Genomic DNA, 27,957 nt, shown 5'->3' with positions numbered 1-27,957 from the left:
CACACGCCACAACTAGAGAGAAGCCTATGCGCCGCAACGAAATATCCTGCATGCCGCAACTGAGACCCAACAAAACCAAAAATAAATTAAATAAATAAATAATGGATAAATCTTGAAAGAAAGAAGAAAGAAGGAAAGAAAGGAAGGAAGGAAGGAAGGAAAGAAAGGAAGGAAGGAAGGAAGAAAGGAAGAAAGGAAGGAAGGAAGGTAGGAAGGAAGAAAGGAAGAAAGGAAGAAAGGAAGAAAGGAAGAAAGGAAGAAATACACTGCCCCCTTTAAAAAATAAATAGGCTCTCTCGACTCGATGGGGAAACATTAAAGAATAACTTAAATTCGAGGTTTCTAGCAGATACTGCCCCAAATCCTGGGAAAGAGCCAGCAGTTAAGAGAGATCCTGAACTGCTCTGGGAGAAAGTGACTCCCCATCCACCCCAACCCTCTCACACAGGAGAGTCCATGTAAATGCTGCTCGACACACACGCCACACGCCACACGCCACCGCAGCCAAGCTTCACACGCGGCAGCTCTAGCCTGTGGTGAGTGAGGACCTTACCTCTGCATGCCCACCCACCTCCCCAGGAGCGAGGCTCCGTCTCCCATTCCTCAGTGCACTTCTCTGACGAGTGTAAACACAGACACAGCGTGCCCTGGCCCGGGGAAGAGAGACCCCGGGTCTTCCCAGCCGGTAACGGGACTCTAGCCCTGGGCTACGCAGACACACCGAACCCCTCCAAACCAAGCCTCCCCGCCCCCCATGCGGCCTCCAGCATCACCCGTCATACTTGCTGCACTTGTACGAGTTTTCTCCATCAAGCTGCTCCGGCTTCACAAACTGCTCCAACGCCTTGTTGACGCTCTGAGCAGCCTGGGGACAGAGCAGCACCAACACCACATTACCACTCCCTGCCGCTTGTTAGGAAAAAGAAAAAAGACGACTCGAAAGTATAAAAGCACATGTGAATTTTTATGTAAAAAGAAAATCTTCTTTCATTATGACGTTCAGTTTTATATTAATACATGTACACACCAAGCTAATTCCCCTCCCATTAAAAAAAAGAGCAGACTAAAGTCAACAAAAATATGTGAAGAGGCTGCTTGCTGCAGCATTATTTAAAATAGTATAAAACTGGAAACAAATGAAGTATCTACCAGCAAGGAATCAGGCATGTAAATCGGCTGAAGCACAACACACAGAAAGCCCAAGCAAAATGCAATGAAGATAGGAAGTGGCCAAACAGACTGAAGGTATAAACCCATTTTTATAGACAGTAAACAAATACTCTGGAAGCAGTTTATATCAAACCGTTAACAAGAGTACATTCTGAGGGACAGGATCTCACACGTCTCTGCAATGTTTCTCATTTTTATCATTAGTATTACACTTGTAATCAGAAAAACAAAAGCTTAAGACAACCAAAAATAGGAGTTTAGAAAATGCAAGAAGCAAAACAGGATCTAAAGAATAACAACCACCTAAATTTGGCTAATAAGAGGCATCAGAATCTGGTTTTATTAAGATTAAGTGAAAAGTCAAAAGGTAATAAAATTATTAAACGTTTTAAGCTTTTTATGACGCCTAATACAAAGCTTAAATAATCTCCTCTAAATAAAGTCCTAGCATATTAAATTTTTCAATTTATATTCTCTAACATGTGTAGTCTAAATCATAAGTGAACTATAAATACATAAAGTATGACTGACTTTTTTTAACTTAACCACCACAACAACTATCAAACTTACCTTTATCTCCAATGTTATATCGAGATATGGATCAAAAGTATCTGACACACCTTTGCAATTTAAACACTTGACTGAAATAAAAAGAAAATGCAAAGGATAAGCCAAGTATAATCAGTATGGCAATACCAACTACTGAAATGACAGAACATATAAATACTATCACAAAATAAAAAACACACGGTACTTTTTTCTTCTGTCACATCGGGCAAACAATTTTACTACTACACAGTGAGAGGCACTAATGTGATGCACGTTCACCACTGGCTGGAGTGTAAACTGGCATAACCTCTTGGCAGAGTGACACAGCGGAGTCAAAGTTTAAAATAAACACACCCTTTGATAAGGAGATTCTAACAAATTATCCTGTGTATATACACTTTTACATGGACATAAAGGCATGTGTATACAAGGATGTTCAATGAAGCACTGATGGTAACAAAAACAACAAAAATTAGAAACAATCTAAAAATTCCCTGATAGGGAACTAAAATAAATGGAATACTACTGCAACTGTGAAAGACTCCGTTAGACCTATATGTGCTGAAATGTAAAAAGGTTTCCAATGTGAAAAGCAGCCAGTCTGCTCATGCACAGGAAACTACTGGAAGGATAACCACAAACTGGGACAGGGGCTGCCTTTGAGGATGGGGGATGGGAGTCTGGGCTGGAAGGGAGATACACTTTCCATTAGTAACCCTTTCCTATCCTTTGCATTTGTTAAACCACATACTGTGTCACACTTATCAACCTTTAAACAGAAGTTTACCTCTAGATCTTAGGTATCCTCCAAATATCTGACAAACGAGTGTGGTAGCCTGGGTGTGTCTGTCTAATCTGAAAAAGTCAAACAGTAAAATGAGAGAAGAGTTCTACAAAAATGACAGAGGCTATAACCAGATTTTAAAAGCAGGTACATCTATAAAAGAACAAGAATTCAAACAGCAGAGCTGCACAGTATGTGTGACAGCTAGAGAATCGCCGTGCCTCATGAGAACACAGTGAGGGTTTGGGGTGAGGCAGGAATCTGGCCCTGAAGCAGGACTGTGACACCGCGTGAGGACTCGCCGGCGAGGGCAGGGAACACAGAGCGCTCTCCCCTGTTCTGCAGCCGACTGTCATCCAGACCGGGACAGCCTGGCCAAGGCAGTGCTGGTGGCAGCGGGAAGGCAATGGGAGACTTGCTGGGTGTGTTGAGGCAATAGCAAGTGGGTTAGGACTTGTTATCTAATTGTTTCTCCAATCTTCCTCTTGAGCCCACATTTAGATTTTAAAGAAGAAACTGCAGAAACTGGTAAGTGACCAGAGTGAGAAAGACGCAGGGAACAAATACAGATTTCAAAGTCTAGAGATCAACTCAGAAAACGCTGGCACAAGAAAGGAGAAGTGGTTAGTTTTGAGCTGCAGAGGGGTGATGATACTCAGAAACTAAATAACGTCAAGACCAACATTCATGTCCTGACGTCTGCAATTAAATCCAAATCATTATAGTAAGCACACCTTTTAAAATTTCAACCATTTGAAAATAATGCCAATCACTTGAGGAAGAGGCAGCGCAAAGTCAAAAGCTGAGGCCGAAAGAGAGCTCTGCACACCCGTCGTAAAAGGCTGGACTGCGTTCTGGTGAGCCAGCGAGGTGGGCAGGGGGTGGGAATGGGGGTTGACCGATGCTGTGTTGTACTCACTTGTTGCTGCCGTTCAAGCATGCTTTTTGCATAGCATCAACAGTGTACTGCAGGAACTCATGGGCATCTTCTTGGCTTCCAAAGCGGAAGTGCCTAGCTATGCCTATAAAGTTCGAGTAAAGACAAAGCTGTATCATCACATGACATGCCGGGCTGTACTCCCCCCAGAGTTACATCTTATGTCAATACGTTGGTTAGAAAATACCCGATAATTATTTTATGAGGAAACAGCATTAATAAGCTCCCCTGAGAACAGCTAGGACAGGCCCTTTAGACAATTAAAAGTCCACATGGGCTAGAGTTTCCGAGAGCCCAGAGACTCTATGTCTTCAGCAATAAAATGATACCTGAATAAATTCAACTTTGGCTGTACTGTTTCAAAAATTTGTCCCAAATGTTATGTCAGTGCACACATCTTAAATCTGGCCCTAGATCTTCCTGAGAGAATCCATGTAAAACATAAACACGTGAACCTATCTAAATTCTATCCCAGTAACCTAGAGAACATACTATATTCTCCACTGAGTATCATTTTGGTCCTATTTCTAATTGACTAAACAGCCGCAAGACAAAATTACATAATAATGAAAAACAACACAAAAGTATAAACAATATACATAGAATTTTAATGTGTATGAATATATATAAATATATATTAACTTGAATCATATGAAATTGCCAATATTCTACCAGTTCTGACCTACAAAAATGACAATTTCATTATTCAACCATATATGTTTGGAGTTGGCGGGGTGGTGTATGTTCATGGATGTATGTATATACACACAATGACACTCTCTTAAAGACTAAGTTTAAAAATATTAGACATGCCTGCCGTATGTGTGTGTGTGTGTGTGTGTGTGTGTGTGTGTGTGATCTATACATGTAATTAAACAAACAAAATCACCCCTGGCTAAAATTCTGCCAGGATCCTACAATGTTTAAAAAATTTTTGCATTGTCTACTCTGGCCTGTTAATAGTACCAAGGGCCAATATAACATCTCTTTATCTTCAGCAGCTTTTTAGGCAAAAAGATTATAAATTGTCACTGTGTAATTATCCACCCCTATAATTACCCAGCTAGATACCAGATTAAGAGTTAGGTTTTTGTTTTATTTGCAAGCATTTTTTATTCCAACTCAGTTAATTAAGATGATGTAAAAGCTTATTACAAAAAACATACAGAAAGTGCATAAAAATATTTCATGCGACCTATCAGAATCATTACAATTCAAGAGGAAATTTTAAAGTCATTTAAAAATTGTATAGAAAAAGTGAAATTTATCCACAAATTTGCTAAGTTATGAGTATAAAATTTTCTTTAAAAGTATAATTAACTTTATTTTGGTAATTCCCATCACTATGTATAGTGTAATACTCATTCACTGAATTAAAACTAATTGAAAACTAAAGAAACCTGCAGGACAATATTAGAGTTAGTATTAGCATAGAAATCCAAATATCTGAGAAAAACACTGTAAAACTTATCAATGATTTTATCAATAAATTGAGTTTTTAAAAATTTTTAATGTGTTTATATATTAAACTGAATACCACCTTCTTTACTATATTGTCATCTTTCACTTTAGGTTTCAAAATGTGTTTATATAGTAAACAGTTTACTAAAAACCTGTTATTCATTAAAGACATATACATATACAATAAACTGTTTGTTGTAATACACAAGGAGCTCATCATTTACCAGTTAGACCATTAAGACCAATTAGCTAACAAATACTAATATAAACTACTATAGAGGATACTTACGCCGCATCTCATTAATGACAAACATCGGTTTAATAACATCCCCAGGATTACTGAGTGCCTGGGTAATATGTGCTTGCATTGTACACATCATACAAAATCCTTCTGCATGACCTGAAAGATAACAGATGATAATCCTCCAAATTAGCAAAATATGACTCTATATATACATCAAGGGGTATTATAAATAATGGGCACACTCCTGAAATAAGAGTAACAGTTACAGGACTTCCCTGGTGGCGCAGTGGTTAAGACTCCACACTCCCAATGCAGGGGGCCTGGGTTTGATCCCTGGTCAGGGAACTAGATCCCACATGCATGCCGCAACTAAGAGTTTGCATGCCACAACTAAGGAGCCCGCAGGCCGCAACTAAGGAGCCCTCGATCTTCAACTAAAGAGCCTTCAAGCTGCAACTAAGGAGCTGGCAAGCCGCAACTAAGACCCAGCGCAACCAAATAAATATTAAAAAAAAAAAAAAGAATAACAGTGACTATGTGTCATGTATTGAGCTATATACTTTTATTCATTTTCATTTAATTCTCCAGCAAACCTAAGTGATAAGTATATACTGGCTCTACTTTACAAGAAAGGAAACTGAGGCTCAGAGAGTTAAAAATTTGCCCAAAGTCAAATAGTTATTAAGGGGCAGACACATAACTGGACTCAAATCATACCCTTCTAATTTCAAAGCCTGTGCTCTTAACTATTGTCTATACTGAAGAAATAAGAATTTTTTTTCTTATACTACCATTTGTCTCAAACAGTAAAGGAATGTCTCCTGTACAAGGGGTTCAAAATCTCTCTGTAAGTATTCTGACTTTCTTGGCCACATACAGTGGTCTCTGTTGCATTTTTTTTTAAACAACTTTTTAAAAAAATGAAAACCACTCTTAGCTCATGACTAAATGGTGCTCCTGGCATCTTGTGGGTAGAGCCCACAAATGCTGCTCAACATCCTACAATAAACACAGGACAGCCCCTACGATAAAGAATTACCTGGTCCTAAATGTCAATTACACTGAAGTCAAGAAACTGCCTAAAACTAAAGGCTGCTCAGACCTGCCTAACAAAGCTTTAAGAGCCTCAAAAGGTCCAGACTATTTCCTTTTTAAAATATTTATTTATTTATTTTATTTTTACTTATTTTTGGCTACGTCAGGTGTTTGTTGCTGCACGCAGGCTTTCACTAGTTGCGGCGAGCGGGGGCTACTCTTCGTTGCAGCGCACGGGCTTCTCATTGTGGTGGCTTCTCTTGTTGCAGAGCACGGGCTCTAGATGTATGGGTTTCAGTAGTTGTGGCTCGCAGGCTCTAGAGCGCAGGCTCAGTAGTTGTGGCGCATGGGCTTAGTTGCTCCGCGGCATGTGGAATCTGCCTAGACCAGGGCTTGAACCCGTGTCCCCTGCATTGGCAGGCAGATTCTTAACCACTGCACCACCAGGGAAGCCCTCCTTTTTTAAAAAAAAAAAAAATTTATTTATTCATTTATTTATTTGGCTGCGTTGAGTCTTCGTTACTGCGCGTGGGCTTTCTCCAGTTGCGGCGAGTGAGGACTGCTCTTTTTTGCAGTGCACAGGCTTCTCATTGCGGTGGCGTCTCTTGTTGCGGAGCACAAGCTCTAGGCACGCGGGCTTCAGTAGTTGCAGCATGTGGGCTCAGTAGTTGTGGTTCGCGGGCTCTAGAGCACAGGCCCACTAGTTGTGGCGCACAGGCTTAGTTGTTCCGTGGAGTGTGGGATCTTCCTGGACCAGGGCTCAAACCCATGTCCCCTGCATTGGCAGGTGGATTCTTAACCACTGCACCACCAGGGAAGTCCTAGACTATTTCCCATTAACATAACTGTGTCCCAGAATAAAGCTCAAAAATATTTATAGGCATAAAAAGAAAATCCAGCACCCAACAACATAAAATTCTAATTGAAGAGTACAACTGAGTTATATACTCAAAGATGAGGCATGGAAAGATCAGAAATGACCACTAACAAGGAGCAAATAAACAGAAACAGACCTGAAAATAACACAGATATAAGACTCAAAAATAAGGACATTAAAAAAGACATTATATATATATATATATATATATATAATTTCTATGCTCGAGGTAGAAAAAAGAGCATGTTAAGGAGACACATGGAAATAGAGCCAAACCTACTTTACAGAGGAAAAGTAGAATCTCTGAGATGAAAAACACACCAGGTGAAATTAATAACAGGTTAGAAACAAAAGAAGAAAAGATTAGTAAACTTGAAGACTTAGCAAACAGAAGTTATCTGTAATGAAACACACACACACAAACCTCAAAAAAAAAAAAAAAACCTCTCAAAATAACAACAACAAAAAATAAGCATATCAGTGACCTGTGGGACGACTTCAAGTTGTCCCTAATGTACATGTAATTGGAGTTGGAAGGTGAAGAGACAGAACAAAGAAATAATGATTGTATACAAAGGGATAGCACAAGGAAGGTTTTTAAGAGTGACGAAACAGTTGTGTATTCTGACTGAGGTGGTGGTTTACATGAACCTATACCTGTATTAAAATTCGTAAAACTGACCCCCCCAAAATTAATAGGACTGTACACTAAAGAAATTAACTTTATGTTAATTATAATAGAAGGTTTTTTAAATGACTGAAAGGTATACAAATCTGAAACAGTAAATTTACAGATCTAACAACCTCAACAAACCCCAAACAAAAGACTACAAAAAACAGTAATAAAAAGAAAAATTTTAAAGCAGTTAGAAATAAAACATTACGTATACAGGAACAAAGGTAAAACTGACAACAGACTTCTTGTCAGAAACAATGCAAGACAGAAGACAGTGGAGTAACATCTGTCAAGTATTAAAAGAAAAATGTCAACAGAGAATTCCATACCCCATGAAAACATCTTTCAAAACCAAAGATGAGACCTTCCACTTCTCGGAAGATAGATTAGTGGTACTTTTCCCTACTCCTCCCACTAAGTACAACAAAAAATCCTGCACATTGTATGTGAAGCAAACATAAGAAAGCTGTGAAAGGTAGAGAGAAAAAGACAAGCTAGCAATTTCAGAACCCAAGGAATGACATGGCAGTGAGTTCCCTGGGATTTCTTTGTGCTTCATATATTCCAGACTTGGAGCTGAAGGAGCCACCGACCTGGAAACACCAACAAATGGCGGGAACCAAGCCACAGTGAAAGCCTGCTACCTCTAGCCAGAGGACCAGGAAAGGGGCAGCCTAGCAAGGCAGAAAACTTACAAAAACTGCTTTACCCTAGTCAAACACACAGAAAAACTGTGGTGCCACACCTACCCATGGCCAAGTGGGGAGCCTAATCTTCCACTTACCAGGCTTTAATGAAGCATCCCAACCTACCCACTGGGGTAGTGTTAGAAAAGGTAAATTAGGAATGGGAACTTTCATCCATGCTGAGTGATAACAAACCACACCCCCATCCCACAATGTCAGTGAAGATCAAATGAAGAGCCTGGACTTCCACCCACAAACCCAGTAATAAAGAAGCATCCCTCCATATTATGCTAAGTTAAATAAATCAAACAGAGAAAGACAAATGCTGTATGATAACACTTACACATGAAATCTAAAAAATACAACAAACTAGTGAATATAACAAAAGAGTAACAGATTCACAGATGCAGAGAACAAATTGGTGGTTATCAGTGGGGATAGAGAAGGGGGAGGGGAATGATAGGAGTAGGGGATTAAGAAGTACAAACTATTATGTATAAAATAAGCTACAAGGATATAGTATACAACACAGGGAATATAGCCAGTATTTTATAATAATCATAAATGGAGCATAACCTTTAAAAATTGTGAATCACTATACTGTACACCTGTAACATATCATATTGTAAATCAATTATACCTCGAGAGAGAGAGCGAGAGAAAGAAAGAAAGGAAGAAAAAGAGAGAGAAAAGAAAGAAAGAATCAACCCTTGAACTCCCCAGTGGGTAGTGTCAGAATCAGGACTTTCACTATCACCCAGTGGTAAAAAGCCACTGCTGTGTCAGTGGACATCATGTGGGGAGCAGAAACTCCTACCCCTGCCCAGGAAGAACATGGAGCCCCAAACCCCACCTTGGGTGTCAACAGACTGAGTGGGGAACGTGGACTTCTATCTCCACCTAATATTTCTTCCTTTGCCAGAATGGTGTCAGAGAAAGCCAGCTAAAACACATATTAGATAAGATCCAATACCTTATAACGTAACACAAAAATGTCCAGGTTTCAACTGAACATCACTCATCATACTAAGAACCAAGAATTTCTCACTCAGTGAAAAAAGACAATGAATGAATAGATGCCAACACTAAGATAGTAGATATGTTAGAATTATTTAACAGAAGTTTTAGAGCAGCCATGATAAAAATGCCTCAACAGGTAGTTATGAACATACTAGAAACAAATAAAACAATATAGAAAAACTCAACAAATAGAAGATATAAAGAACCAAATGGAAATTTTAGAAGTGAAAAACACAATAACTGAAATAAGCAGCTCAGTGGATGAGCTAAGTAGAAGAATGGAACTGACAGAGGAAAGAATCAGTAAACATGAACAAAGAACAACAGAAATTACCTACTCTGAACAATACAGAAAGAACACACTGGGAAAGAAAAATGAACAGAGCCTCAGGGACCTTCAGGACGTTAACAAAATATCTAAACACATGTTATCAGAATCCCAGAAGGAGAGGAGAGAGAAGGCTTGGTCGAAAGTATTATAAGAAATGAAGGCTGAAATTTTCCCAAATTTGGCAAAAGATATCATTCTATAGATTCAAGAAGCACAGCAAGCACTAAACAGGAAAAAGAACAAAGATATTTATGCCAAGACACATCATAATTAAACTTATGAAAACTAAAGACATCGAAAAAATCTTGGAAGTAGTGAAAAAAAACATCACCTTACCTATAAGAGAAAAACTATTTGAATGGCAATGGATTTCACATCAAAAACTATGGAGGACAAAGGAAGTAGCAGAATAATTTTCAACTGCTGAAAGAAAAGGACTGTCAACCCGGAATCCTATACCCAGTGAAAATGTCCTTCAGGAATCAAGGTGAAATTAAGACATTCTCAGATGAAGCAAAACAAGGAGAATTTGTTGCCAGTAGACTTACCCTAAAAGAATGACTTAAGGAAGTTCTCTAAACAAAAAGGAAATAATTTTTTTTAAAAAGGAACCCTGGAACATCAAAAAGGAAGAAAAAAACATGGTAATCAAAAATACAGACAAATACAATAGGCTTTCCTTCTCTTTGAGTTTTTTAAATTATGTGATAGTTGAAATAAAAATTATAACACTGTCTGATGTGGTTCCAAATGTATGTGAGGAAATATTTAATTACATGATAACTAGGGAAGAATACAGGAGATAGAAGGTAAAGTTTCTACACTTCCCTTGAATTGGTAAAATGACAACATCAGTAGACTGTGAAAAGTTATGTATAAATAATGCAAACCTAGAGCAACCTCTAAAAACACTGTATAAAGAGATACACTCAAAAACATAAAAAAACAAATTTTTAAATATTCAAATAACCCACAGGAAGGCAGAGATAAGAAAACAGAAATGAAAAACAGAACAGAAAACAAAAACAAAATGGCAAACTTAAGTCCTAATATATCAACAACCACCTTAAATATCAATAAACATTACACCAATTAAAAGACTTAAATTAACAAAGCAGATTTTAAAACATGATTCAACTATATGCTGCCTATAAGAAACTCACTTCAAATGTAATGATACAAGCAGGCTGAAAGGAAAATGATGGAAAAACATGTCATGCAAACATTAACCCAAAGAAAGTAGGAATGGTTATATTAATAGCAGATAAAGTAGACTTCAGAGCAAAGAAAACTATCAGAGAAAGGGAGATTATATAAAGGATCAGTCCATCAAAAAGACAAAGCAATCTCAAATGTGTTTGTACCAAACAACAAAGCTGCAAAATACATGAATTGAACTCTGACAGGACTGAAAACGGACATACAGAAATCCACAATTAGAGCTGGAAACCTCAACATCCTTCTGTCAACAATTGATTGAACAATTAAACAGAAAATCAGCAAGGACACAGAAGAAGTCAACAACACCAACAGCCAATGAGATCTGATCAACATTTATAGAACACTCCACCCAACAACACATTTGTTTCAAGTGCTCACAGCACATATACCAAGATAGACTATATCCTGGGCCACAAACAAACCTCAAAAAATAAGACAACTGAAATCATAGTAAGTGTGTTCTCTGACCACAATGGAAAATACTAGAAATCAGTGAGAGAGAGATAACAAGAAAGTCTATAAATACCTGGAAACTAAGTAGCACACTTCTAAATAACCCATGGTTCAAAGGGTAAGTCTCAAGGGAAACTAAAAAATATATTGAACTGAATGAAAATAAAAAGACAACATATCAAAAGCTTGGAGACACAGGGACTTCCCTGGGGGCGCAGCGGTTAAGACTCCGCCTGCCAGTGCAGGGGACATGGGTTTGAGCCCTGGTCTGGGAAGATCCCACATGCTGCGGAGCAACTAAGCCCGTGAGCCACAACTACTGAGCTTGCGCTCTAGAGCCCACGAGCCACAACTACTGAGCCCGCATGCTACAACTACTGAAGCCCGCGTGCCTAGAGCCTGTGATCCGCAGAAAACACAAGCCACTGCAATGAGAAGTCCGCACACCGCAACAAAGAGTAGCCCCCACTCACCACAACTAGAGAAAGCCCGTGCACAGCAACGAAGACCCAACGCAGCCAAAAATAAATAAATAAATAAATAAATTTATTTTAAAAAAAAGTTTGGGGACACAGCTAAAGCAGTGTTGAAAGGGAAATTTACAGTAATACCAATATCAGAAGCAAAAACAAGGATATCAACCCTGCAGACATCAAAAGGATAACAAAGGAATATTATAAATAACTTCACACACATAAATTTGACAACTTTGGAAAAATGGACCAATTCCTCAAAAGAAGTGAACTACCACAACCCACCCAATATAAAATAATTGGAATAGCCCTATACTTATTAAGGAAATTAAATTTGCAATTTTAAAACTCCCAAAAAAGAAATCTCCAGGCCAAGATAGTTTCACTGATGGATTCTACACTAAATAAGAATTTACATCAATTCTACACAATCTCTTTCGAAAAACAGGAGTTAACATATCCCAAATTCATTTTATAAAGCTAGTATTACCCTGATACCAAAACCAAACAAAGGTGGTACAAAAACAGAAGATTACAGACCAACATATCTCATGAACACATGTAAAAATCCTTAACAAAAATTCAGCAAAATATAAAAATAAACATCATGACCAAACGGAGTTTATTCCAGAGATACAAAGATGACTCAGAACTGGAAAATCTACCAGTATAATCCACTATATTAATAAGCTGAAGAAGAAATTCACATGATCATATCAATTTGACACAGAAAAAGCTATTGACAAAAATCAACACTCATTCAAGATAAAAAGCGGGAATCAGTAAAACAGAAATAGAAGAGGAAAAAAAAAAAAAGAAATAGAGGGGAACTTCCTTGACTTGATAAAAAGGATATACCAAAAACCTACAGCTAACATCAAACTGAATGCTTTTCCCCCAAGATCAGAAATGAGGCAAGGATGTCAGCTCTGATCACTCTTATTCAACATATTGCTAGAAGTTCTAGCCAGTGAAATAAGGCAAGAAAAGGGAAAAAAGGATACAGATCAGTAAGGAGTAAGTAAAAACGTCCTTATCTGCATATGACATGATTCTCTGCATAGAAAAATACAAGGACTCCCCCCAAAAAAAAAAGCCTAGAAATATTAAGTGAAGTCAGTAAGGTCAATATACAAAAATCAAATGTATTTTTATATACCAGCAATAAAAATGTGAACACCAAAATTAAAAATATAATGATGCTTATAATTCCTCAAAAAATAAAAGGATTAGGTGTATATCTAACAAAACAAAACATGCTGATAACTACACAACACTGACGAAACAAAGTAAAGAAGATCTAAGTAAATGCAGAGACATACCACATCCACAGACTGGAAATGTCAGCATAGTAAAGACGTCAATTCTCCCCAAACTTAGATACAGGTTTAACAAAATTTCTATCAAAATCCCAACAAGATTTTTTTGTACATATAGACAAGATTATTCTGTAATTTATATGGAAAGACAAAGGAACCAGAATAGAAAAAAACAATTTTGAAAAAGAATAAGTGGATGGACTCACTCTACCTGATATCAAGATTTATTACATAGCTACAATAACAAAGACCAACCGTGTTGTGGGACAGATACATACTTTAACAGAACAGAATAGGGGACCCAGAGGTAGACCCACACAAATACACTCAAGTGAATTTTTACAAAAGTGCAAAAGCAATTCAATGAAGGAAAGATAGCCTTTTAAACAAATGGTGCTAGAGCAACTGGACATCCACAGACAGAAAAACTAAACCTCATGCTATACAAAAATTAACGTAAAATGGATCACATACCTAAATGTAAAACTATAAAACTTGTAGGAAAAAAAATAGGAGAAAATCTTTAGGATCAAGGGCTATGCAAAGAGATCTTATACTTGACAGCAAAAGCACAATCCATAAAAGGAAAAATTGGACTTCACCAAAATTTAAAACTTTTGCTCTGTGAAAGACCCTGTTAAGGGGATGAAAAGACAAGCTTCAAACTGGCAGGAAATGTTGGAAATATACATCCGAAAAAGACCTAATATCTAGAATATATAAAGAACAAAACAACAATATAAAAACAAAGAACGCAACAGAAAATGAACAAAAGACACAAAGGAATATTTTCCAAAGAGGATATATACAGATGGTAAATAAACACATGGAGAGAAGTTCAAGATCTTTAGGCATTAGGGAAATGCAAATTAAAACTACAATGAGATATCATTATACTCATCATTACCATATGGCTAAAATGAAAAATAGTGAAACACCAAATGCTGGCAACAATGCAGAGCAACTGGAACTCAATACACGGCTGGTGGCAATGGAAACTGGTCAGCCAATCTGGAAAAGTATTTGGCAATTTCTTACAAAACTAAACATGCAACTACCTTATGACCCAGCAACTGTAGTTCTGGGCATTTATTCCAGAGAAATAAAGACTTGTGTTCACACATATGCTCTACACACTAATGTTTACAGCAGCTCTATACATAATATCCAGAAACTGGATACAACCCAGATGTCCTTTAATGGATGAGTGGTTAAACAAATTGTGGTCCATCCATACCATGGAATACTAGTCAGCAATAAAAAGGAACAAATTATTAATATACACAACAAAGTGAATGAATATCCAGAGATTTTGCTGAGTGAAAAAGCCAATGCCTACTATATAATTCAATATATGTAACATTCTTGAAATGATAAAATAATAGAAGTGATAACTAGTAGTTGCCAGGGATTAAGGAGGAGGTGGGGGCACGAGGGAAGTGGGCTTGGCTATAAAAGGGAAACATGATCCTTAGTGATGGAAATGTTCTGTACCTTGACTGTATTGATATCAATATCCTGGCTGTGAGACTGAACTACAGTGTCACCACTGGGGGAAACTGGGTAAGGGTACATAGGATGCCTCTGTGTGATTTCCTACAACTGCAAGTAAATCTAAAATTACCTCAAAATAAAGTTTAGCTTCAAAAAAGGCAAAATAAAGATATTTCAGACCAAGAATAAAAAACAAACAAATAAATAAAACAAAAACAAAAAAACAGAGTTTGGGGGCTTCCCTGGTGGCACAGTGGTTAAGAATCCACCTGCCAATGCAGGGGACACGGGTTCGATCCCTGGTCCGGGAAGATCCCACATGCCATGGAGCAACTAAGCCCGGGCGCCACAACTACTGAGCCTGCGCTCTAGAGCCCGCGAGCCACAACTACTGAGCCTGCATGCCACAACTACTGAAGCCCACGCGCCTAGAGCCCGTGCTCCGCAACAAGAGAGGCCACCACAATGAGAAGCCCGTGCACCGCAATGAAGAGTAGCCCCTGCTCGCCGCAACTAAAGCCCGCACACAGCAATGAAGACCGAATGCAGTCAAAAATAAATAAATAAATTTATTTAAAAAACAAACAAACAAACAAACAAAAAACAGAGTTTGTCACCAGCAAGAAAAGTTAAGGGAATTCCTCCAGGCTTATGAAAAAATACCAGATGGATGCCTGGATCTACACAAAGGAATTAAAAGCAGTGGAAATGATAAAAGAGTAAGTAAATATAAAAGACTGGTAAAGAAACCTTAACAAACTACTTAAAATAAAACTTTTAAATTTTATTTAAAGCAAAATAATACAATATATTATGTGGATACAAATTAAGTAAAAATAAAATGTTTGAAAAAAAAAAAAAATGTTTGACAACAATAGCACAAATGCCTAGAGAGAGACCATGAAAGTATATTGTCATAAAGTCCTTATACTACACAAGAAATGGAATAGTATCTCAATGTAAGCTATGGTAAGTTAAAAATGTATGCTAAACCCTAAAGCAACCACTAAAAAGAGAAAACAAAGTTAGAGAAAATATGCCAATAAAGGAGAGGAAATATAAAATTACTCATTCCAAAAGAAGGCAGAAAACGATGAAAAAGGGAACAAAGAATACAGGACAATTAGAAAACAAATAGCAAGATGGTAAATGTAAAACCAATCATATCAATACTCTCATTAAATATAAATGATTTATATTTTAAAAGGCAGAGACTGTAAGAGTGGATTAAAAAACAAGAACAAACTATAGGCTGTTTACAAGAAATCCACTTTAAATATAAACATAAATAGGTTAAAAGTTAAAAGATGGAAAAAGATACACCATGTTAACATTAATAAGAAAACTGGAGTGGCTCTATTTCAGACAAAGCAGATTTCAGAGTAAAGCATATTATTTGGGTTTATAAAGAGGGTCATTTCATAAGTTATAAATAGGTCAGTTCACCAAGAGGTCATAATAACCTTAAGTGACAGAGTTTCACAATACATGAAGCAAAACTGATAGAACAGAATGAAGAAACAAATTCAAAAATTTATTTTATTTCAACATACCTCTCTCAAAATTTGATAGAACAAGTAGACAGAAAAGCAGTAAAAGGACATAAAAGACAACCTCAACAACATTATCAAGTAACTAAACATAATCAGCATTTATAGAAACTCCAACCAACACAGCAGAATACACATCCTTATTAAGTACACGTGGAATATTTAACAAGCTAGACCATGTTCTGGTGCATAAAACAAGTCTCAAGTTTCAAAGGATTCAAACAATAAAAGTATCTTCTCTGACCACAATGGAATTAAAGTAGTAATCAGTAACAGGACAATTTCTGAAAAATCCCCAATCATCTGGCAACTAAAAACGTGCCTCTAAGTAATCACAAGGGCAATCAATCAAGTAACTGTATTAAAAAAAAAAACAAACTACTAGAATTAAGGAGCTTAGCAAAGTTGTAGGATACAAGATCAATAAACAAAGTTCAACTGCATTTCTATATTCTAGCAATAAACAATCAAAAATCGAAATTCAAAAAATATTACCATTTATAATAGCTTTCAAAAATATGAAATACTTAGGGATAAATCGGATTAAAAAATGTACACACTGTACTTGTATACTGAAAACTATGCAACACAGCTAAGAAAAACTGAAGATAACCTAAATAAATACCTAGTTTGTGGGTCAGAAGACAATACTGTTTGGATGTCATTCGTCCCAAACTGATTTACAGATTCAACACAATCCTAATCAAAATCTCAGGAAGCTTTTTTGTAGAAATTGACAAACTGATTTCAAAATTCATTTGGAAATGCAAAGGACCAAGAATGGCCAAAACAACTTTGAAAAAGGAGAACAAAGTTGGAAAAGTTACCTGACTTCAAAACTTTTAAATATGTAGTAACAAGGCACTGTGTTATGGTGTCAAGACAGATAGTGGATCAGTGTAACAAAACAGAGTCCAGAAATAGATCCATATGTATATGATCAATTGATTTTTGACAAAGGTACAAAAATAATTCAGTAGAGAAAGGGCTATCTTTTGAACAATAATGCTGGAACAACTGGATATCCATATTGAAAAACATGAACTTTAATCCATTCTTCACACCACAAATAAAAATTAACTCAAAATGTATCACTGACCTAAATATAAAAAATAAAGTATAAAACTGCTAAAAAAAAAAGGGAAAATCTTTGCAACCTCTGGTTAGGCACATTTCTTAAATGCAACATCTAAAGCACAGATGATAAAAATGGAAAAATAATGAAGTAGTATTCTTCAAAACTAAAAGCATGCTCTTTGAAAGACAGTGTGAGGAGACTATTTTCTCCAGATTGGGAAACATTTGCAAATTACATATCTGATAAAGGGCTTCTATCCAGAATACGTAAAGAACTCTCAAAACTCAACGATAAGAAAACTACCCAATTTTAAATCAGGCAAAAGATATGAGCAGGCACTTGAGCAAAGCAAATACACAGATGGCAAAGAACCATATGGAGAGATGTTCAACATCATTATTCATTATGGAAATGCAAATTAAAACCACAGTAAGACACTATTATACTACACACCTATTAGAGTGTCTAAAATTGGAAAGACTGACCACGCCAAGTATTAGGGGAGATAGGGAGCAAATGGAAGTTTCATTCACTGCTGGTGGGAATGTAAAATATCACAATCCCTTTGGGAGACAGTTTGGAAGTAACTTAAAGTTAAGCGCACACATACTATAGGACCAAGCCATTCCTCTCCTAGATATTTACCCACAAGAAATGAAAACATGTCCTTACAAAGACTTCAAGGTAGCTTAATTTGTTGTTTTGTTTTGTTTTGTTTTGTTTTTTTGGCTGCGTTGGGTCTTCGTTGCTGCGTGCAGGCTTTCTCTTGTTGCGGCAAGCGGGGGCTACTCGTCATTGCGGTGCACGGGCTTCTCATTGTGGTGGCTTCTCTTGTTGCGGAGCACGGGCTCTATCTAGGCATGCGGGCTTTGGCAGTTGCAGCACATGGGCTCAGTAGTTGTGGCTCATGGACGCTAGAGCGCAGACTCAGTAGCTGTGACGCACAGGCTTAGCTGTTCCGTGGCATGTGGGATCTTCCCAGACCAGGGATTGAACCGGTGTCCCCCTGCATTGGCAGGTGGATTCTTAACCACTGTGCCACCAGGGAAGTCCTCATAGTAGCTTAATTTGTGATGGCCCAAAATGGGAAACCACCCAAATGTCCATCAATAGGTGAATGGAGAACCAAACTGTGGTACATCTATCCATACAATGGAATACTACTCAGCAATAAAAATTAACTATTGATACATGCAACAACATGGAATAATGCTGAAATAATTGTGCTGAGTGAAAGAAGTCAGGCAATATAAAAATATATACTGTGTAATTCCACATATAAGACATTCTAGAAAATACAAACTAATCTGTAGTAAACAGCATATCAGTGGTTGCCTGGGGTGGAGGGGATGAGGGACAGGAAAGGGTGGGAGGGACTGATTTCAAAGGAGCACTGAGACTCTTTAGGGGGGTGATGAATATGTCCATGATGTAGACTGTGGTGATCGTTTCATGGGTATACACAAATGTCAAAATGCATCAAATTGTGTATTTTAAACGTGCAATTTATTGCTTATCAACAACACCTCAATAAAGCTGAGAAAACAGAGAGAAAGAGAAAACTACCAATGGCCTATAAAAGATAGGCACGTAATTCTAGACACCCCGAGCATCTGCATTTTTGTCTCCATCCTCCCTCTCTCTGTCCAGGTGCCAGTGCTGGGTTTTCATCCACATCCTACTTTCATTAAGTGCAAAAGTGATAGGAAAGCTGTCTGTGGGGAATGAATTATGGACTTAAAAAAGAAGAAAATGAGGGCAAACAGAATCTTCCTTCTGTAATTTGAAACACTGGCATAACAAACACCTCTTGATGGTGAGATTCTAGGTGATTTTCTTTTGGTTACCTTAAAATTTTCTGTACTTTCCAAATCCTTTAAAACCATTATTTTGCTCTTTGGGGGAAAAAAGTTTTAAAAGAGTGAGTCTAAATTCTCCATTAAGTAAAAAACTATTCGGGAATTCCCTGGTGGTCCAGTGGTTAGGACTCAGCACCTTCACTGCCGAGGGCCCAGGTTCAATCCCCGGCTGGGGGACTTCCCTGGTGGTCCAGTGGCTAAGCTCCACGCTCCCAATGCAGGGGGCCCAGGTTTGATCCCAGGTCAAGGAACTAGATCCCACATGCATGCTGCAACTAAGAGTTCGCATGCTGCAACTAAAGATCCCACGTGCCACAACTAAAGAACCCGCACGCCGCAATGAAGATCAAAGATCCCGCATGCTGCAACGAAGACCCGGCACAGCCAAATCAATCAATCAATCAATCAATCAATCAATCCCCGGTGGGGGAACTAAGATCCCACAAGCCGCAAAAAAAAAACAAAAAAGTAAAGAGCTATTCAAAAAGAAACCAAGGGGCTTTTTTTCCACCCTAATAATGAAGGACTAGCACCCTAACATACACACATACACATTAATGTAGATCAAAGAACAAGGAGATTTCATTTATAAAGGGGGAACAGTATGTACAATACTATATGCAGAAGGTCAAAACCTCAAAAAACGGATATGTTCTAAATTCTGAACTTCACTAGTTGACCACTGAGTTGGCTCTCACCTAATTAAAGACATAACATGTGTTAACTAACTTCCTGCCCTCTGAGTTGAAAACCGAGCTCTCACACACTAAAGGGAAAGTCCTGCATGAATTTCCAGGAGGTGAGGAGCAGTGACAAGAGGCTCCTCTCCGCTAATGCTTAAAGCCTGTAAATGAATCAAGCGTTCAACACGGGATGGATGCCAGGAGAAGTGGGATTCTTAACCCTGCTTGTCCTAAGCTGTTGGCAGTAGACATTTATGTCACATTTTTTAGCAAGTGTAGAAAGCCAGCAGGGGCTTCAGAAATGCCAAATGCTGATACAATATGTTTCTTTTTAAATAATTCTACAGGTCAAATTACGTGCACAATGTTTTTTATGCAATCTGAATGTAAATCTTTAAGAGTCTTCCTCCATGATTTCTAAAAGAAGAAACCAACTCCTTAGTGATAATCAAATTCTTGGCTTAAATCTTCACTTTCATTTCAGAGGAAAAAAATGAAAGTACGTTAGCATACCATAACACTACACACATAACATAATACAGAACACTTACATGTCTTGGAGTGTTCGTGCGATAGCATGTAGTTGGCGAGAGGTGGCGTGTAAGTTAAACACTGCAGCGCTGCGTTGGCAAAACAGGTATTGCCCAAATTCTGGAGCCCAGCTCCTACTCTATGAGTTTGCTGCCACTTAAGACAAATCTTCTCAGATGGGAAAAGAACTTTTTGTGGAGGAGCAATGCCATCACCTAGGGCTAGAAAAATAAAACAAATATTTAAAAAGAAAGCTTTGCATACTTCCGAAGCTGAATAAATAGCAACACATCAAACCTGAATCTGATCAAGATTCTTATGACCAGCTAACCAGAAATACAGGGGAGAAAGGGACATTTTAAAAGAAACAGCCCAGAATGTGGGAAACTCTATATGATTTGGTTTCTTTGATAAACAAATTGCAAGGACAAAAAAAGGGGGGGGGGCAGCATTTAACAGATTAAAACAAACTTAAAAGACATTCACCAAATGCAAAGCATAGACCTTGTTTGGAGGTTGATTTCAACAGCCAACTGTTAAAATAAATTATACGACAACCTGGGAAATCTGCACATTGACTGGATTTTTAATATAAAAAGCTTTTAATTTTCAGACATGAATTCTTTAAATATACACACTGAACTATTTATAGATGAAGTATAAAGTCCTGGATTTGCTTTAAAATGATGGGGAGTGGGGAGAGGAGTAACTGGGTGCAGGTGTAATTGGCCAGGAGCTGATAAACATCAAAGCTGGCTGAGGGGCTGAGACTTCATTACAATTATTCTCTCTTCTGCACCTACTTAAAATTTTTCATTAAAATAGTTTTAAAAATAAATAAACTACAACACAATAAAAGTGCAGGAACGTCGATTCCCTGTAATATTTGCTACGGATGCTCGTATTCTGTACCCCCACCAGCACGGCATCCTCACCATCATCTCACCTACTCAGTCCTCACTAGCTGTCAGATACTCTCAGTTCCAAAGGTTGGTAGTGATGTCATCCCGAATTTACCAGCAGGGAAACAGGCTGTTAGGCATCACTATACATACTCATAAGTATAGTCGACATGGCCTAAAAATTTCTTATCTATTTTTAAAACTTAGAAACAGATTGCTAATGATACTCAGGTGAGGCTCAAAAACTATTTATTTAGGAAAGGTCAAAAATCATCCATAGCAAGACTGTTTTTTCAAAAGTTCGCCAGTTCCTCAGTACTACCAAAGACTGAGATGCCCAATAGATGGTTCTCTCTTTTAATAGCAATACTGAGTGTTTAAGCACGCAAACAGGCAGGCTTCAGCTTCGTGAAGAAGGGAGAGCAAAATCAGGAAAGGAGAAATGGATGTTCAAAGAGCGTGACAAGGCCCCCAAAAGGGCCAGGTGGGGTGATACAAACTAAATCTTGAGGAAGAGAGAGGAGCCCCAGCAAGGTGACAGGAGGCTGGAGTCTGTGAGAGGATGTCCTGTGGGAATGCCCTGCTTATAAAGGTCTTTAAACCTCTCTGTATAACATTCAGTTGTTTGATTTGTGATGTAAATGTCCCCTCACCCAAAACACCTTCAGCAAATCATACCACCCACCTCCACATCACAATATCACACGCACTAGGAAGACTCAAAACAACGTGAGAGCCAAATTATTCTAAACCAAACAATGTTCTGAGTAGGAACTAATCTCTTAAGGTTTCAAAGCTTCCAAGTCCGAAAGTCTCAGGAGTACCAACTAAAGTGTCAATGTCTTACTTATCAGGATGGGTTTTAACAAATATAACCACATTAACCTGGCTTTATACATAATGTAACATTTACACGATCTGCTCGCTTTCAAAGAGCTTTATTTCTACAGACGATTTTAACTGGCAAAAACTAAACACACAAAAAACAAAGTTGGGTGGAGCTCATTTGTCAAAAGGCAACCATTTTTAAAAACATCTTAAAAAAAATCTGTAAAATTTTCAAAGGTAGACATTTACTTAGGGCACTACAGTTAATTGACAAGTTAATGAAATGCTTGCCCATCTCAATTCTCACCAAGACAAAGTTTATCCTTCAAAAAATTAGGAACTCAACTACAAATAAATTCATAGTAACTAAAAATAATCTTACCTTGTTATGATACATATGTTAATCATGAACAAGCAGCAGAGGAAAATGAAGCCTGTCAAATAATGCTACTCTGCTGGCCATTCAGGTGGCAGTGTATCTTGCAAAATAAGCCCCTCTCTGAAACTACCAACCCACTGACAGCATTTATACAGGAGTTTCTTGCAGTGATTCTTTTAGAGAGTAGTACCTTGATCCTTTTGTGGTGATAGTTTTGATTTTTCAGGTACAGATGAACTTGAATACACTACAGCACCAGGTACTGGTCCTAAAGAGAGCGTGTGATTTGACACATCATTTACCGAAGACACCGCCCCCCAGCTGGCAGACCCCGCGTCCATGTCTCCAGGCGAGACGGCCTCAGAGCCGCCAGGCTGGTTCCGATAGGCTGACGGGCCTGAAGATTCAGAAGCTTTGTCAACTATGGTCATTGTCCACCTCTGTAAAAGATGAGAAAAGCATACGTTTGTTTCATAAGGTAAGAAAAGTAATCTACTTATTCTACCATTAGATCTTTGAAAACAATTATAAACGGCTAGGCTAATTTTCCAACAAATCACCCCAATACAAAAGCAACACTATTTTTTAACTTTGTAATAATTTCCTTGGGATATTTACTGTTGTGCTAATCTGAACATGCCAACAATTTTTAATTATAAAATCTTCAATGAAGTATTTGATTAGATCTTGTCATTCTATTTCATGCCCTCTGAAAATCTGATATTTCGTTTTATAATCAGGTACCTCAATTTCCAACTCTATACATTCACCAAGAACCTATATTTTTTCTCTCCCTTGCTTAAACCTAGAATGTGAAATGCACTAACACATTTGGCTCAATTTTCAATTCATATATAATTCCTCAAGGAAAAGTCTCAACTACATGAAAAGAAAATCTAGCTTTAATTTGAAGCTTAAAGTCCAAAATGACACTGTTTGAAATATATTACTTTTTTTTAAAATATAGGAAGTCTCCCTTTTGAAACACATTTTGAAGAGGCTCATTTATTTCGCACATATGATTTTTTAAAATGAAGTCCATAAGGCATTGCTGACATCAAACTGGAACACAAATACATGTTATAAAAGTACTTAATTATAATTTTCTCTCTGAACCCTATTAAAATCTTAGGGCCACCACTAACTGAGCACTTTCTATGTGCTAGTCATTGCGTTACGCACTGAACACACACTAACTTACTTAATTTTCATAATGACCTACAAGAGACTGGACAGAATCCACTGGGTCTACGAAATGGAGCAACTATTACCCAAACTAGTCACAACTGGGAAAAGGTCCCAAGCCCAAAATTCCCGGCTGGGGTCCCTTCGGGCTCTACCAAGCTCCACAACACAGCACTTCAGGAATGTTTCCCATATTGCCCAGCAGCAACCAAATCTGGCAGGCCACTGCTCTGCAGATGATCTTCCAGGCGTGCCCCGACTGCCTCCGGCCCAGCATCCCGACACCTGGACTCTGGACACTGCCCGTCCGCCCTAGGAGCCTCTCCGCGCCCCGTGGTCCTGTCCCGCCTTCTCTCTCCGGGCTCTGCACATGCTGTTCTTCTTTCCCCAAATCTCCTCCACCCTTCCACCTCCAGCCAGTGAACACCCACCCCCCTTCTCCGTTTAGAATTCATTTTCTCTGGGACACTTTCCTTGATAGTGCCCTCCCCCAAGACAGTCTGAGAACCCCTCCTGGAAGCTCTGGCGGCGCCCTGGGCACCCTCAGGCTGATTTCCACCATAGCGCTCGGGCATGGACTCCACAGCCGTCCTGCCTGTGGCTCTCCATCATGTTCTTGTTTACATGCCTTGACCTGGCACAAGGAAAGCTCTCCACACACGTGTTGAACAAATGAATGAGTTGTGAAGACAAGACATAACCAGTGTTTGCTCCTAGCACCAATTTTCGCTGACTGTTTTATATAAAGTATCTCATTTAATCCTTAAAAATTCTGAAGTAGGAATAGCCTTTAAAACTTGTTTTAAAAAATATTCAACACAGTAAAATAATTACCCGTGTATGTGACACTTCAACAAATGTTATGATGCACTGTCTACTCACAATAAGGTTTTTTTAAAAGCCTCAATTTTGTTGTGATTTTAAATTAAAGATTTAAATTAAGATTATCACCCCCCAAAAAAGTACAAACTTAAATATTTTTGGAATCTTATGTAGAAACAGAGAAGAAGATGTTAATTAGATCTTAACGAAAAGAAAAACTGAACTGAAATTTTAAGTCAATCTAGGTAAAACACAGGACCTTTATTCAGGAAGAAAGCCTGAGCCATATTATCCAAATAAAGTTTATACTTTCCTCATCTGACAGTCAAAAGAAATTACAAAACAGTGTGGAGGCAAGAGTAAGACAACAAGGGAAAAAGAAGTAGAGAAGGAGGAAAAGGAAAAAGAAAGCCAAACAGTGAAGGTTAAGCCAGCCTTATTTACAGTAATTTAAATAGCAAAAACCTTGATTTTCTGGGATAAACATCCCTTCAGGACAATCATTAACAAATGACCAAATAAAACCATTTTACTTGCTCCAGTTGCCTTTGGGGGGGTCGCGGCGTGGGGTGGGGGGGTGGTGGTCACACAACTCTTAAATTAAGAAAAAAAAAAAACAAGGAAAACGTACAACGCAGTCATTGATAACCATATAGCATTATAATTTGGGAAAACCAAAAACATCCATTCTCCTTCAGATGTATATTCAGCCAATGACTTCTTACCCTGAAACCATCAGGTATTAAACTAAACTCCATCTGCTATGGAGAAAACCTTTCTGGAAGCCAAACAATGTTGCGTAGGGCTCAGGATTCAGATGTCACATGTTCTTTAGTCTCAGTAAAGCTTCTAAACATTACTGAAATAAATCTCAGGACTTTTAAGCAACTACTTCAATGAAAAGTTTAAATTTCTCTCAACACCTCCTGATGACAGACAAACAAAAAGTTACAAAAGCATGTTTGAAAAAAACTGAGTACAAAAATCAAGGTTGGATGTGTGTGGAGGAATGAGACAAAGTGACTTCTCAATTGTTTCCATTAAGTGTACCTGCTTTAAGTACAATGTTTTACTTGAAAGTCTTAAAATGCTGTCCCTTATATGGTATTTCTCCCTTGTGGTGACCAAATGCTAGAATACATTATTCTTTTTCATTTTTAAAAGAATAAGCATATGGCTATTTGAACATTATGGCACTCCACATACATTGTGGTAAAAATATCAATACATGCAAAAACAAACTGTTATACCTGTGCTTCTTAATAAACAATGTAATCCACATTCTTGTTGCATTTCCATTTGAAAACTCACAAGCTTTAAAAAGACAACCTGGATTTTGCTTATTTGTAAGTAAACAAATCAATTCGCTTTAAACTTTTACAAAAACAACTCTGTAGACTTAATTCAGATACAGAAAAGAAAGTGAAACTGACCCTAAATACAAATAAGTGAAACCGATTATTCACAACACCGATGCACTTTGAATGAATAATACAGTCAGAAGAGGAGAATTATGTTTCAAATGCGCAAGTTAAAATTTGAGACTCCACTAAAACGTACGAGAACCTAAAATACTGCTGTTTTAGAGGCTAACTAGTTTTTCAACCAGTTTTACTGTTATTTGAGTGTATTTACTTTAAATAACCAACGTGTTTTCCCATTAACAAGTAAGCCCTAAGGCCTCCCGTAATATAAAAGAGCTATTCCACAAAAGTAATCTCAATTGCATTCATTATAGCGAGGTTAAAGTCCTAGATGGTAAAACTTCTGTCCCATCAAATCTTCCTCTCAAACATCTGAAACTGACCGCCCTCTCCCCCCCCACCGCCCCCGCCCCAGGTAAGTTGGGTCTTCCTGCCCCGAAGATAAAGAACAGGACCAGGGCACACGCGCTTTGGGGGACGCGACGCCGGGCCGGCCGGCCCCTCCTCTCCTCCCGAGGGTGCCCGCTCCGCCCGGCGGCAGGCGTGGGGAACTCGGACACCCGGTGGACTAGCTAGGTGGACGGCCCCGCGAGGACGGACCGGCGCGGCGGGCTGGCCGGCGGGACGCCCGGGTGGGAAAGTTTGTCTCTTTGGGGGGCGCAGTGGGGGTGGGGAGGCGAGCCCGGGGCTCCGAGGAGCACTCGGGGGCGGGAGGTGGCAGCCACGCGGGGGGCGGCGGGCGGCCCGGGGACTCCGGGCGGCTCAGCGGTCGGCGGCCGGCACACGCCCACCCCGGGCAGACCCATGCGGGCCTCGCTGCCCCGGAGCCGCCAGCCGGGCCCAGCCCCCGGGCCGAGGGGGGCGGGCTGGGCCGGGTGGGGGTGGGAGGGCAGTGTCCATGGCAACCAGGGGGGTCCGGCCTCCCCGCGCAGCCCGGGGCTCTGGGAGCCCGGCCGCCGCGGCCGTCGCGGCCACCGCCCCCTCCCCAGCGGCCTGGCCCGGCCGGCGGTGGCGGCACTGCCACCGGCGCGGCGGGGTCCCGGGCGGCCCGCCGCTGCGGAGGGGGCGGCGGGCGAGGGGCCGCGCCAGCCCCCGGCGGGCCGCGCCGGCAGAGGGGCGGCCAGGCCAGCTGCGGCCGAGGCGAGCGGGGCGCTCCGCGGGCCCCACGCCGGCCAGCGGCTGGCAGGAAGGAGGCGGGAGCTTACCTGACCCGGCTCGGCGCTCGCTCCATCCCCCTCGGCCGCCGCCGCCGCCGCACACAGCCCAGCCGCCCGGCGGGGGACAATGACGTGCCTCCATCCGGGCACCGCCGCCGCCGCCTCCGGGTCAGCGCCGCGCCCGCAGCGCCCCGCCGGGCCGCCAGGGGGCGCGCCAAGGCCGCGCCCGCACGCGCCGCCGCCCAGGGGCCGTCGCACAGGAGGCGCAGCGCGCAGCTAACTGGCCGGGCTAGCGCGGGAGGGGCCATCGCCAAAGCGCCGCGGGCGCAGGCTGGCCCGCGCGTCACTGGAGCGCCGGTCGGCCGCGGAAGGAGCGCGCTGATTGGTGGAGCCGAGCCGTACGGCGCGGGCGGGTGAGGTCTTTCCCCAGCGGCCGGCTGGAGCCGATCGCGCGGCCCTCGGCTGCCGCGAAGGGAGGGCCGACACAGCCCCGCGGCGTGTGCACAGCGCACGCGGGACACCTGGTTTCCCCCTAATGGACACGGCTCCAGGAGATGCCCCTCGGCCTAGAGACCCGGCATTGAAGAACGCCGGACCCAGCGGTGCTCCAGCGCGCCATCAGACTTCGCCAACTGTTACTGGAAGCGGAGAATTTTAAACCCGGCTCCAGAAAAGGCAGACCTCCACCTATCCCGTCACGATCTCATCTCAGATCCGAGCGTTGCGCATTCTTGGAGGGCAGCTAGACCAGCTCTTGCTCCGGAGGGCCAGATCCATACTTCCAGCCGCTTATTGGATGTCTCCACCGCGAGGTCGAGCAGAGAACGAA

At 40.0% G+C, this 27,957-nt stretch overlaps 1 protein-coding gene across 7 annotated transcripts in view; it reads right to left on the bottom strand.

Moving 5' to 3' along the window:
- USP42 (ubiquitin specific peptidase 42) overlaps positions 1-27,288 on the bottom strand; it is a 41,918-nt gene extending 14,630 nt beyond the window's left edge. For 6 of the 7 annotated variants that reach the window (XR_005016576.1, XR_005016578.1, XR_005016577.1 and 3 more), the window contains exons 1-8: positions 27,177-27,288; positions 22,731-22,980; positions 20,452-20,652; positions 5,191-5,301; positions 3,423-3,525; positions 2,507-2,574; positions 1,741-1,811; positions 783-865 (exon numbers count right to left, since the gene is read on the bottom strand). Coding sequence is in view for 2 of the 7 variants with exons in the window: in XM_036826838.1 (XP_036682733.1) it covers positions 783-865; positions 1,741-1,811; positions 2,507-2,574; positions 3,423-3,525; positions 5,191-5,301; positions 20,452-20,652; positions 22,731-22,971 (878 nt within the window). In the remaining 5 variants the exon portion in view is untranslated. Of the gene's footprint in view, positions 1-782; positions 866-1,740; positions 1,812-2,506; positions 2,575-3,422; positions 3,526-5,190; positions 5,302-20,451; positions 20,653-22,730; positions 22,981-27,176 lie in introns of those variants that run through there. The other variant, XR_005016580.1, reaches the window with a different exon arrangement.
- Between the last annotated feature and the right edge of the window lie 669 nt (positions 27,289-27,957).

Source organism: Balaenoptera musculus, chromosome 15 (assembly GCF_009873245.2).
Source record: "Balaenoptera musculus isolate JJ_BM4_2016_0621 chromosome 15, mBalMus1.pri.v3, whole genome shotgun sequence".
NCBI classification, from domain to species: domain Eukaryota; kingdom Metazoa; phylum Chordata; class Mammalia; order Artiodactyla; family Balaenopteridae; genus Balaenoptera; species Balaenoptera musculus.
Note: the sequence above shows the minus strand (reverse complement) of the source record. Positions and strands in the feature narration are given on the sequence as shown.